Here is a 13,796-nt window from a genome sequence, read left to right on the forward strand (position 1 = left end):
AGTACCTGTAGCCCAGGGGTCTCACAGTACGTGTAGCCCCTGGGTCTCATAGTACCTGTAGCCCAGAGATCTCACAGTACCTGTAGCCCAGGGGTGTCATAGTACCTGTAGCCCAGAGATCTCACAGTACCTGTAGCCCAGGGGTCTCACAGTACCTGTAGCCCAGGGGTCTCACAGTACGTGTAGCCCAGGGGTCTCACAGTACGTGTAGCCCAAGTGTCTCATAGTACCTGTAGCCCAGGTGTCTCACAGTACGTGTAGCTCAGGGGTCTCATAGTACCTGTAGCCCAGAGATCTCACAGTACCTGTAGCCCAGGGGTCTCATAGTACCTGTAGCCCAGGGGTCTCACAGTACCTGTAGCCCAGGGGTCTCACAGTACCTGTAGCCCAGAGGTCTCACAGTACCTGTAGCCCAGAGGTCTCACAGTACCTGTAGCCCAGGGGCCTCACAGTACCTGTAGCCCAGAGGTCTCACAGTACTTGTAGCCCAGGGGCCTCACAGTACCTGTAGCCCAGAGGTCTCACAGTACCTGTAGCCCAGAGGTCTCACAGTACCTGTAGCCCAGGGGCCTCACAGTACCTGTAGCCCAGAGGTCTCACAGTACCTGTAGCCCAGGGGCCTCACAGTACCTGTAGCCCAGGGGCCTCACAGTACCTGTAGCCCAGGGGCCTCACAGTACCTGTAGCCCAGAGGTCTCACAGTACCTGTAGCCCAGAGGTCTCACAGTACCTGTAGCCCAGAGGTCTCACAGTACCTGTAGCCCAGAGGTCTCACAGTACCTGTAGCCCAGAGGTCTCACAGTACCTGTAGCCCAGAGGTCTCACAGTACCTGTAGCCCAGAGGTCTCACAGTACCTGTAGCCCAGGGGCCTCACAGTACCTGTAGCCCAGGGGCCTCACAGTACCTGTAGCCCAGAGGTCTCACAGTACCTGTAGCCCAGAGGTCTCACAGTACCTGTAGCCCAGAGGTCTCACAGTACCTGTAGCCCAGAGGTCTCACAGTACTTGTAGCCCAGGGGCCTCACAGTACCTGTAGCCCAGAGGTCTCACAGTACTTGTAGCCCAGGGGCCTCACAGTACCTGTAGCCCAGAGGTCTCACAGTACCTGTAGCCCAGAGGTCTCACAGTACCTGTAGCCCAGAGGTCTCACAGTACTTGTAGCCCAGGGGTCTCACAGTACCTGTAGCCCAGGGGTCTCACAGTACCTGTAGCCCAGGGGTCTCACAGTACCTGTAGCCCAGGAGTCTCACAGTACCTGTAGCCCAGGGGTCTCACAGTACCTGTAGCCCAGGGGTCTCACAGTACCTGTAGCCCAGGGGTCTCACAGTACCTGTAGCCCAGGGGTCTCACAGTACCTGTAGCCCAGGGGTCTCACAGTACCTGTAGCCCAGGGGTCTCACAGTACCTGTAGCCCAGGGGTCTCACAGTACCTGTAGCCCAGGGGTCTCACAGTACCTGTAGCCCAGGGGTCTCACAGTACCTGTAGCCCAGAGGTCTCACAGTACCTGTAGCCCAGGGGTCTCACAGTACCTGTAGCCCAGGGGTCTCACAGTACCTGTAGCCCAGGGGTCTCACAGTACCTGTAGCCCAGGGGTCTCACAGTACCTGTAGCCCAGGGGTCTCACAGTACCTGTAGCCCAGGGGTCTCACAGTACCTGTAGCCCAGGGGTCTCACAGTACCTGTAGCCCAGGGGTCTCACAGTACCTGTAGCCCAGAGGTCTCACAGTACCTGTAGCCCAGGGGTCTCACAGTACCTGTAGCCCAGGGGTCTCACAGTACCTGTAGCCCAGGGGTCTCACAGTACCTGTAGCCCAGGGGTCTCACAGTACCTGTAGCCCAGGGGTCTCACAGTACCTGTAGCCCAGGGGTCTCACAGTACCTGTAGCCCAGGGGTCTCACAGTACCTGTAGCCCAGGGGTCTCACAGTACCTGTAGCCCAGGGGTCTCATAGTACGTGTAGCCCAGGGGTCTCATAGTACGTGTAGTCCAGGGGTCTCATAGTACGTGTAGCCCAGGGGTCTCACAGTACCTGTAGCCCAGGGCTCACAGTACCTGTAGCCCAGGGGTCTCACAGTACGTGTAGCCCAGGGATCTCACAGTACATGTAGCCCAGGGGTCTCACAGTACCTGTAGCCCAGGGATCTCACAGTACCTGTAGCACAGGAGTCTCACAGTACCTGTAGCCCAGAGGTCTCACAGTACCTGTAGCCCAGGGGTCTCACAGTACCTGTAGCCCAGGGGTCTCACAGTACCTGTAGCCCAGGGGTCTCACAGTACCTGTAGCCCAGGGGTCTCACAGTACCTGTAGCACAGGGGTCTCACAGTACCTGTAGCCCAGGGGTCTCACAGTACCTGTAGCCCAGGGGTCTCACAGTACCTGTAGCCCAGGGGTCTCACAGTACCTGTAGCCCAGGGGTCTCACAGTACCTGTAGCCCAGGGGTCTCACAGTACCTGTAGCCCAGGGGTCTCACAGTACCTGTAGCCCAGGGGTCTCACAGTACCTGTAGCCCAGGGGTCTCACAGTACCTGTAGCCCAGGGGTCTCTCAGTACGTGTAGCCCAGGGGTCTCATAGTACCTGTAGCTTAGGGGTCTCACAGTACGTGTAGCCCAGGGGTCTCATAGTACCTGTAGCCCAGAGATCTCACAGTACCTGTAGCCCAGGGGTCTCATAGTACTTGTAGCCCAGGGGTCTCACAGTACGTGTAGCCCAGGGGTCTCATAGTACCTGTAGCCCAGGGGTCTCACAGTACCTGTAGCCCAGGGGTCTCATAGTACCTGTAGCCCAGAGATCTCACAGTACCTGTAGCCCAGGGGTCTCATAATACCTGTAGCCCAGAGATCTCACAGTACCTGTAGCCCAGGGGTCTCATAGTACCTGTAGCCCAGGGGTCTCACAGTACCTGTAGCCCAGGGGTCTCACAGTACCTGTAGCCCAGAGGTCTCACAGTACCTGTAGCCCAGGGGTCTCACAGTACCTGTAGCCCAGGGGTCTCACAGTACCTGTAGCCCAGGGGTCTCACAGTACCTGTAGCCCAGGGGTCTCACAGTACCTGTAGCCCAGGGGTCTCACAGTACCTGTAGCCCAGGGGTCTCACAGTACCTGTAGCCCAGGGGTCTCACAGTACCTGTAGCCGAGGGGTCTCACAGTACCTGTAGCCCAGGTGTCTCATAGTACCTGTAGCCCAGAGATCTCACAGTACCTGTAGCCCAGGGGTCTCACAGTACCTGTAGCCCAGAGGTCTCACAGTACCTGTAGCCCAGGGGTCTCACAGTACCTGTAGCCCAGGGGTCTCACAGTACCTGTAGCCCAGGGGTCTCACAGTACCTGTAGCCCAGGGGTCTCACAGTACCTGTAGCCCAGGGGTCTCACAGTACGTGTAGCCCAGGGGTCCCATAGTACCTGTAGCCCAGAGATCTCACAGTACCTGTAGCCCTGGGGTCTCATAGTACCTGTAGCCCAGTGGTCTCACAGTACCTGTAGCCCAGGGGTCTCACAGTACCTGTAGCCCAGGGGTCTCACAGTACCTGTAGCCCAGGGGTCTCACAGTACGTGTAGCCCAGGGGTCTCATAGTACCTGTAGCCCAGAGATCTCACAGTACCTGTAGCCCAGGGGTCTCATAGTACCTGTAGCCCAGGGGTCTCACAGTACCTGTAGCCCAGGGGTCTCACAGTACGTGTAGCCCAGAGATCTCACAGTACCTGTAGCCCAGTGGTCTCACAGTACCTGTAGCCCAGGGGTCTCACAGTACGTGTAGCCCAGGGGTCTCATAGTACCTGTAGCCCAGGGGTCTCACAGTACCTGTAGCCCCGAGGTCTCACAGTACCTGTAGCCCAGGGGTCTCACAGTACCTGTAGCCCAGGGGTCTCACAGTACCTGTAGCCCAGGGGTCTCACAGTACGTGTAGCCCAGGGGTCCCACAGTACCTGTAGCCCAGAGATCTCACAGTACCTGTAGCCCTGGGGTCTCATAGTGCCTGTAGCCCAGGGTCTCACAGTCCTGTAGCACAGTACTTGTAGCCCAGGGGCCTCACAGTACCTGTAGCCCAGAGGTCTCACAGTGCCTGTAGCCCAGAGGTCTCACAGTACCTGTAGCCCAGGGGCCTCACAGTACTTGTAGCCCAGAGATCTCACAGTACCTGTAGCCCAGTGGTCTCACAGTTCCTGTAGCCCTGGGGTCTCACAGTACGTTTAGCCCAGGGGTCTCATAGTACCTGTAGCCCAGGGGTCTCACAGTACCTGTAGCCCAGAGGTCTCACAGTACCTGTAGCCCAGAGGTCTCACAGTACCTGTAGCCCAGGGGTCTCACAGTATCTGTAGCCCAGGGGTCTCACAGTACCTGTAGCCTAGGGGTCTCACAGTACCTGTAGCCCAGAGGTCTCACAGCACCTGTAGCCCAGGGGTCTCACAGTACCTGTATCCCAGGGATCTCACAGCACCTGTAGCCTAGGGGTCTCACAGTACCTGTAGCCCAGGGGTCTCACAGTACCTGTAGCTCAGAGATCTCACAGTACCTGTAGCCCAGGGGTCTCACAGTGCCTGTAGCCCAGGGGTCTCATAGTGCCTGTAGCCCAGAGGTCTCACAGCATCTGTAGCCCAGGGGCTTCACAGTACCTGTAACCCACGGGTCTCACAGTACCTGTAGCCCAGGGGTCTCACAGTACCTGTAGCCCAGGGCTCTCACAGTACCTGTATCCAGGGGTCTCACAGTACCTGTAGCCCAGGGGTCTCACAGTACCTGTAGCCCAGAGGTCTCACAGTATTTGTAGCCCAGGGTCTTCACAGTACCTGTAACCCAGGGGTCTCACAGTACCTGTAGCCCAGGGGTCTCACAGTACCTGTATCCCAGGGGTCTCACAGTACCTGTATCCAGGGGTCTCACAGTACCTGTAGCCCAGGGGTCTCACAGTACCTGTAGCCGAGAGGTCTCACAGCACCTGTAGCCTAGGGGTCTCACAGTACCTGTAGCCCAGAGGTTTCACAGTACCTGTAGCCCAGAGGTCTCACAGTACCTGTAGCCCAGAGGTTTCACAGTACCTGTAGCCCAGAGGTCTCACAGTGCCTGTAGCCCAGGGGTCTCACAGTACCTATAGCCCAGGGGTCTCACAGTACCTGTAGCCCAGGGGTCTCACAGTACCTATAGCCCAGAGGTCTCACAGTACCTGTAGCCCAGAGGTTTCACAGTACCTGTAGCCCAGAGGTCTCACAGTGCCTGTAGCCCAGGGGTCTCACAGTACCTATAGCCTAGGGACTTCACAGTACCTATAGCCCAGGGGCCTACAAAATGTTAAACCAGTTCTGCTCCCAAACTTGGGACGAAACTAAGAAACCTTGACACAGACAACAGCCTGCCAATGCTAGACAGCAAACAGATACAAGTTGTAGAGGAAGGTTACGCTGAAAGAACGTTTTGCTTAGCACTGCGTCTATCAGGTAATGAAATAACGAAGCTCTACACAGAGCAAAATAATTTCTTAGTGAAGCTTGCTCTACAATCTACGTTTGTCCTTCAGAAACTAGACGATGTTTATTTTCAACCCAAACTTGCTACTTGAACTGTCCAGGATGGATTGAAACGATGCCTAGTTTCAGTCCTAAGTTGTGAGTTAGTTGTGAAACGTTCCACTCACAGCACTGTGTGTTACTTATGAAGCGTCCCAGTCACGGTGGGTTAGATGTGAAGTGTTCTAGTCACGGTGGGTTAGATGTGAAGTGTCCCAGTCACGGTGGGTTAGATGTGAAGTGTTCCAGTCACGGTGGGTTAGATGTGAAGTGTCCCAGTCACGGTGGGTTAGATGTGAAGTGTTCTAGTCACGGTGGGTTAGATGTGAAGTGTCCCAGTCACGGTGGGTTAGATGTGAAGTGTTCCAGTCACGGTGGGTTAGATGTGAAGTGTTCCAGTCACGGTGGGTTAGATGTGAAGTGTACCAGTCACGGTGGGTTAGATGTGAAGTGTCCCAGTCACGGTGGGTTAGATGTGAAGTGTCCCAGTCACGGTGGGTTAGATGTGAAGTGTTCTAGTCACGGTGGGTTAGATGTGAAGTGTCCCAGTCACGGTGGGTTAGATGTGAAGTGTTCCAGTCACGGTGGGTTAGATGTGAAGTGTTCCAGTCACGGTGGGTTAGATGTGAAGTGTACCAGTCACGGTGTGTTAGATGTGAAGTGTTCCAGTCACGGTGGGTTAGATGTGAAGTGTTCCAGTCACGGTGGGTTAGATGTGAAGTGTCCCAGTCACGGTGGGTTAGATGTGATGTGTTCCAGTCACGGTGGGTTAGATGTGAAGTGTACCAGTCACGGTGGGTTAGATGTGAAGTGTCCCAGTCACGGTGGGTTAGATGTGAAGTGTTCCAGTCACGGTGGGTTAGATGTGAAGTGTTCCAGTCACGGTGGGTTAGATGTGAAGTGTTCCAGTCACGGTGGGTTAGATGTGAAGTGTTCCAGTCACGGTGGGTTAGATGTGAAGTGTTCCAGTCACGGTGGGTTAGATGTGAAGTGTTCCAGTCACGGTGGGTTAGATGTGAAGTGTTCCAGTCACGGTGGGTTGGTTGTGAAGTGTTCCAGTCACGGTGGGTTAGATGTGAAGTGTTCCAGTCACGGTGGGTTAGATGTGAAGTGTTCCAGTCACGGTGGGTTGGTTGTGAAGTGTTCCAGTCACGGTGGGTTAGATGTGAAGTGTTCCAGTCACGGTGGGTTAGATGTGAAGTGTTCCAGTCACGGTGGGTTGGTTGTGAAGTTTTCCAGTCACGGTGGGTTAGATGTGAAGTGTTCCAGTCACGGTGGGTTAGATGTGAAGTGTTCCAGTCACGGTGGGTTAGATGTGAAGTGTTCCAGTCACGGTGGGTTAGATGTGAAGTGTTCCAGTTGCAAGTGAATCGAAGACTAACCCAAAAGGATTCTTTCAGGTATACAGAAGTAAGATCAGGGACAAGATAGGCCCACTCAAAAGTTCCTCTGGTCAGCTCACTGACAGTGATAAGGAAATGTGTAGAATTTTTAACACATACTTCCTCTCAGTTTTTACACAGGAGGATACCAGCGATATTCCAGTAATGATAAATTATGTAGAACAGGACGATAATAAACTGTGCACGATTAGGGTCACAAGTGACATGGTCCTTAGGCAAATAGATAAATTAAAACCTAACAAATCCCCAGGCCCTGATGAACTGTATGCAAGGGTTCTAAAGGAATGTAAAGAGGAGCTTAGCACACCTTTGGCTAATCTTTTCAACATATCACTACAAACTGGCATGGTGCCAGATAAGTGGAAAATGGCAAATGTGATACCTATTTTCAAAACAGGTGACAGGTCCTTAGCTTCGAACTATAGACCAATAAGCCTAACCTCCATAGTGGGAAAATTTATGGAATCAATAATTGCCGAGGCAGTTCGTAGCCACCTTGAAAAGCATAAATTAATCAACGAATCTCAGCATGGTTTTACAAAGGGGCGTTCCTGCCTTACGAATTTATTAACCATTTTCACTAAGGTATTTGAGGAGGTAGATCATGGTAATGAATATGATATTGTGTATATGGACTTCAGTAAGGCTTTTGACAGGGTCCCACATCAGAGACTATTGAGGAAAATTAAAGCACATGGAATAGGAGGAGAAATTTTTTCCTGGATAGAGGCATGGTTGACAAATAGGCAGCAGAGAGTTTGCATAAATGGGGAGAAATCAGAGTGGGGAAGCGTCACGAGCGGTGTTCCACAGGGGTCAGTGTTGGGCCCCCTGCTGTTCACAATCTACATAAACGACATAGATGAGGGCATAAAGAGCGACATCGGCAAGTTTGCCGATGACACCAAAATAGGCCGTCGAATCCATTCTGACGAGGACATTCGAGCACTCCAGGAAGATTTGAATAGACTGATGCAGTGGTCGGAGAAGTAGCAGATGCAGTTTAATATAGACAAATGCAAAGTTCTAAATGTTGGACAGGACAATAACCATGCCACATATAAACTAAATAATGTAGATCTTAATATTACGGATTGCGAAAAAGATTTAGGAGTTCTGGTTAGCAGTAATCTGAAACCAAGACAACAGTGCATAAGTGTTCGCAATAAAGCTAATAGAATCCTTGGCTTCATATCAAGAAGCATAAATAATAGGAGTCCTCAGGTTGTTCTTCAACTCTATACATCCTTGGTTAGGCCTCATTTAGATTATGCTGCACAGTTTTTGTCACCGTATTACAGAATGGATATAAATTCTCTGGAAAATGTACAAAGGAGGATGACAAAGTTGATCCCATGTATCAGAAACCTTCCCTATGAGGATAGACTGAGGGCCCTGAATCTGCACTCTCTAGAAAGACGTAGAATTAGGGGGGATATGATTTAGGTGTATAAATGGAAGACAGGGATAAATAAAGGGGATGTAAATAGTGTGCTGAAAATATCTAGCCTAGACAGGACTCGCAGCAATGGTTTTAAGTTGGAAAAATTCAGATTCAGGAAGGATATAGGAAAGTACTGGTTTGGTAATAGAGTTGTGGATGAGTGGAACAAACTCCCGAGTACAGTTATAGAGGCCAGAACGTTGTGTAGCTTTAAAAATAGGTTGGATAAATACATGAGTGGATGTGGGTGGGTGTGAGTTGGACCTGATAGCTTGTGCTACCAGGTCGGTTGCCGTGTTCCTCCCTTAAGTCAATGTGACCTGACCTGACTAGGTTTGGTGCATTGGCTTAAGCCGGTAGGAGACTTGGACCTGCCTCGCATGGGCCAGTAGGCCTTCTGCAGTGTTCCTTCGTTCTTATGTTCTTATGTTCTTAAGTGTTCCAGTCACGGTGGGTTAGATGTGAAGTGTTCCAGTCACGGTGGGTTGGTTGTGAAGTTTTCCAGTCACGGTGGGTTAGATGTGAAGTGTTCCAGTCACGGTGGGTTGGTTGTGAAGTGTTCCAGTCACGGTATTGTGGGTTGGTTGTGAAGTGTTCTAGTCACGGTATTGTGGGTTAGTAGTGAAGTGTTCTAGTCACGGTATTGTGGGTTAGTAGTGAAGTGTTCTAGTCACGGTATTGTGGGTTAGTAGTGAAGTGTTCTAGTCACGGTATTGTGGGTTAGTAGTGAAGTGTTCTAGTCACGGTATTGTGGGTTAGTAGTGAAGTGTTCTAGTCACGGTATTGTGGGTTGGTTGTGAAGTGTTCTAGTCACGGTATTGTGGGTTAGTAGTGAAGTGTTCTAGTCACGGTATTGTGGGTTGGTTGTGAAGTGTTCTAGTCACGGTATTGTGGGTTGGTTGTGAAGTGTTCTAGTCGCGGTATTGTGGGTTGGTTGTGAAGTGTTCTAGTCACGGTATTGTGGGTTAGTAGTGAAGTGTTCTAGTCACGGTATTGTGGGTTAGTAGTGAAGTGTTCTAGTCACGGTATTGTGGGTTGGTTGTGAAGTGTTCTAGTCACGGTATTGTGGGTTAGTAGTGAAGTGTTCTAGTCACGGTATTGTGGGTTGGTTGTGAAGTGTTCTAGTCACGGTATTGTGGGTTGGTTGTGAAGTGTTCTAGTCGCGGTATTGTGGGTTGGTTGTGAAGTGTTCTAGTCACGGTATTGTGGGTTAGTAGTGAAGTGTTCTAGTCACGGTATTGTGGGTTAGTAGTGAAGTGTTCTAGTCACGGTATTGTGGGTTGGTTGTGAAGTGTTCTAGTCACGGTATTGTGGGTTAGTAGGTTAGTAATGAAGTGTTCTAGTCACGGTATTGTGGGTTGGTTGTGAAGTGTTCTAGTCACGGTACTGTGGGTTAGTAGTGAAGTGTTCTAGTCACGGTACTGTGGGTTGGTTGTGAAGTGTTTTAGTCACGGTACTGTGGGTTAGTAGTGAAGTGTTCTAGTCACGGTACTGTGGGTTGGTTGTGAAGTGTTTTAGTCACGGTACTGTGGGTTGGTTGTGAAGTGTTTTAGTCACGGTACTGTGGGTTGGTTGTGAAGTGTTCTAGTCGCGGTATTGTGGGTTGGTTGTGAAGTGTTCTAGTCACGGTATTGTGGGTTAGTAGTGAAGTGTTCTAGTCACGGTATTGTGGGTTAGTAGTGAAGTGTTCTAGTCACGGTATTGTGGGTTGGTTGTGAAGTGTTCTAGTCACGGTATTGTGGGTTAGTAGTGAAGTGTTCTAGTCACGGTATTGTGGGTTGGTTGTGAAGTGTTCTAGTCACGGTATTGTGGGTTGGTTGTGAAGTGTTCTAGTCGCGGTATTGTGGGTTGGTTGTGAAGTGTTCTAGTCACGGTATTGTGGGTTAGTAGTGAAGTGTTCTAGTCACGGTATTGTGGGTTAGTAGTGAAGTGTTCTAGTCACGGTATTGTGGGTTGGTTGTGAAGTGTTCTAGTCACGGTATTGTGGGTTAGTAGTGAAGTGTTCTAGTCACGGTATTGTGGGTTGGTTGTGAAGTGTTCTAGTCACGGTATTGTGGGTTGGTTGTGAAGTGTTCTAGTCGCGGTATTGTGGGTTGGTTGTGAAGTGTTCTAGTCACGGTACTGTGGGTTAGTAGTGAAGTGTTCTAGTCACGGTACTGTGGGTTAGTAGTGAAGTGTTCTAGTCACGGTACTGTGGGTTAGTAGTGAAGTGTTCTAGTCACGGTACTGTGGGTTAGTAGTGAAGTGTTCTAGTCACGGTACTGTGGGTTAGTAGTGAAGTGTTCTAGTCAGTGTTGTGACCTGCGTTGTCATAATACACATTTTTCATGTCACATGTCATGTTGGTGAGATTCCCATAATTATAGCGGAACAAAAGGTGAGTTCAGGCGTGAACCTGGCCATAGAGGAAGCTGTGACCCGTCCACCTACTGTTGAGGAGAGCCACGATGATCATGGTGACGACGAAGAAGGTCATCTGCCCTGTTGTGAAGAGAATTATAGTCATTGGTGAGTTCAGCCTGTAGAAAGTATGCACCGCCTGGGGAAGGAATAGGAATCAGGTCTGACTGGATGAAGGGAAGGGTATACTAATCTTAACCTTATAAACATAGTTAGGTAAATGGTTTTCGGCAGAACGATGTGGTTATATAAATGGTCTAGATCTCTAGAAGAACAACAAGTTGATGAATCATACATCTGCGCCACATTTGGGTATCATTACTGTGGAAACGTCTCACCAGCCAGCGGTTTTATCAGTCCATTACATACGTGAAAGAACGGTGGATAGAATCCATCGGCATAATCAGTGGATTTTATCCACTGCTGATACAGCCTCCAACTGCTGCACTTGACCTGTCTGTAGTGGCAATATAAACACAAATGCAGTATAATGTGATCCTTTATTGACTACGTTTCGCCCACACAGTGGGCTTTTTCAAGTCACAAACAGAACTACCTGGGGTGGAAGGAACGCGAGTATTTATAGTCCGGCTGAGGTCAGGTGAAGAATGCTGCATCTGATGATGTACCGAGTTGGGTTGTAGAGTCTAAAAACTTGGGTAGCCTGGGAAGGAGACTGGACAAGTTTGTGAGCAGACCTTCTACAGTGTTCTTATGTGGGATAGCGATGAAGAAGTTTCTTGGCAAGTGGTTCAGCTATGTTATAGAAGCCACTATTCTGGTTGAAGTTGTCGGATATAGAAATAAGTGATGATTCCAGGATTCTTCGGTATTGAGTGTTGTCTTCTGTGGCGATAAGTCTTGAGTTTCTGTAGTTTATCAAGTGGTTGTGTGAATTGCGGTGTTGTACGCAGGCATTCCTTGTGTCGTCAGACCTGCTTGCGTATTGGTGTTCTGAAATACGTGTTTGGAGGTCCCTTGATGTTTCGCCCACGTATAACTTGTTGCAGTCATTACAAGGGATTATGTATACCCCTGCAGAGGATGGAGGCTTGTCCTGCCTACTACTGGTGATGTCCTTGATGGTCGTGGTTGTGGAGGTAGATACTTGGAATGATGTTTTGGCAAAGATGTTGGAAACATGTTTGGCAATGGAGTTGGTGGGAAGGACTATGTATCTCTTCTCGGCAGTGTCTTCTCTGGGTGTGTTGAAGATGTTTAGTGCTCGCCGTCTGCAGTCTCTGATGAAGTGACGAGGATAGTGGAGTTTGGAAAATACTTGTTCAATTATAGTGCATTCTTCCTCAAGGAACTCGTTGCTGCAGATTCTGAGTGCACGCAGGAAGAAGCCTATAATTACACCACGTTTGGTTTTGGTGTCGTGGTGAGAGTAGAAGTGGAGAAGATCGTTTTGGTTGGTGGGTTTTCGATAGACTTTAAAACGAAGTTCGTGGTCAGCTTTGCAGAGTAGAACATCAAGGAAAGGAAGAGTGTTGTCGACCTCTTCTTCAAGTGTGAACTGGATTGAAGGCTCGACCTGGTTGAGCTTGTCTTGGAGAGCTTGAACGTTGAAGCGTTTAGGAGTTATGAGGAGAATGTCGTCAACATAACGGAGCCAGGTGACAGACGAAGGAATAATGGTGGAGAAACGTTCGGCTTCTAGATGTTCCATGTATAGGTTCGCCAGGACTGCACTGAGTGGCGAACCCATGGGTAGTCCAAAAGTCTGCTGAAAGAGGTGATTTTCAAAAGAGAAACACGTAAAGCCAACACATAGTTCAACCAGGTCGATGAAATCGCTGGCTGGAATGGGAAGATCAAGTGAATCGTCAATTTTCTTGCGCAAGAGATCGATGGCTTGTTTAGTAGGTACTTTAGTGAATAGGGAAGTCACGTCAAGGCTGGAAAGTTTCTTGTTCCTGATGTTGATGTTGCGAATGCGATTGAGAAGATCACCTGAGTGTTTGAGATGTGCTGGACTGATAGTGCCCAAGAGTTTCGAGAGGTGTTTGGCGAGAATTCCTGAGAGCTGGTGGGGAGCACTGCCTATTCCCGAGGATATGGGCCTCAGTGGGATACCAGGCTTGTGAGTCTTTGGCAGGCCGTACATTCTGGCAGGTCTGGGGTTGCTGGGCATGGTGTGCAGAAGTTTCTTCCCTTGTTCTGAGCTCCTCAGAATGCGGCGAGTCCTTTGAAGGACTTCAACCAGAATAGTGGCTTCTATAACATAGCTGAACCACTTGCCAAGAAACTTCTTCATCGCTATCCCACATAAGAACACTGTAGAAGGTCTGCTCACAAACTTGTCCAGTCTCCTTCCCAGGCTACCCAAGTTTTTAGACTCTACAACCCAACTCGGTACATCATCAGATGCAGCATTCTTCACCTGACCTCAGCCGGACTATAAATACTCGCGTTCCTTCCACCCCAGGTAGTTCTGTTTGTGACTTGAAAAAGCCCACTGTGTGGGCGAAACGTAGTCAATAAAGGATCACATTATACTGCATTTGTGTTTATATTGCCATTGTGTCGGTATTTTATACCATTTATTTCCACCTGTCTGTAGTACAGAAGATCCTGTTCAGCGCATAAGCTGATGTGTCAAGCCCATGAAAATTGATGGACTTGACACATCGACTCCAGACTGAGGGACTGATTACCTCAAACTCCTCATCTTCCACTCTCTGTACCGGAGTCATGAAGCCACTGGCTGGCGGAACGTTTCCACACTGAAGATACCCAAGTGTTACACAAGTATATCGTTCATCATGGATAGGGAGTTACAGAAATTGTTTTCCATTATCTGCCTCTCTCATGAACTCCCAAGCACACACACACATATATATACGTATATATATATATATATATATATATATATATATATATATATATATATATATATATATATATATATATATATATATGTAGTACTGTAATCACGAACGAGTGGTATTTAATCAATAACAACACTGCGACTAGCCGAGGGCTCGAACCCGTGTTGTTTTGTCCCCCCTCATGGTGAGCAAAATCACATGACACTATAACC

General features: G+C 49.6%; 1 protein-coding gene across 1 annotated transcript in view; it reads right to left on the reverse strand.

Annotated features, from left to right (window-relative positions):
• The window catches only part of LOC128703750 (equilibrative nucleoside transporter 2), a 151,634-nt gene that overhangs the window by 84,972 nt on the left and 52,866 nt on the right, over positions 1–13,796 (reverse strand). The window contains exon 5 of the mRNA XM_070086909.1: positions 10,781–10,831. Within this exon, the coding sequence (XP_069943010.1) occupies positions 10,781–10,831 (51 nt within the window). The remainder of the gene's footprint in view (positions 1–10,780; positions 10,832–13,796) is intronic.

The sequence above is a fragment of the Cherax quadricarinatus genome, chromosome 20 (genome assembly GCF_038502225.1).
Source record: "Cherax quadricarinatus isolate ZL_2023a chromosome 20, ASM3850222v1, whole genome shotgun sequence".
In the NCBI taxonomy this organism is placed as follows: domain Eukaryota; kingdom Metazoa; phylum Arthropoda; class Malacostraca; order Decapoda; family Parastacidae; genus Cherax; species Cherax quadricarinatus.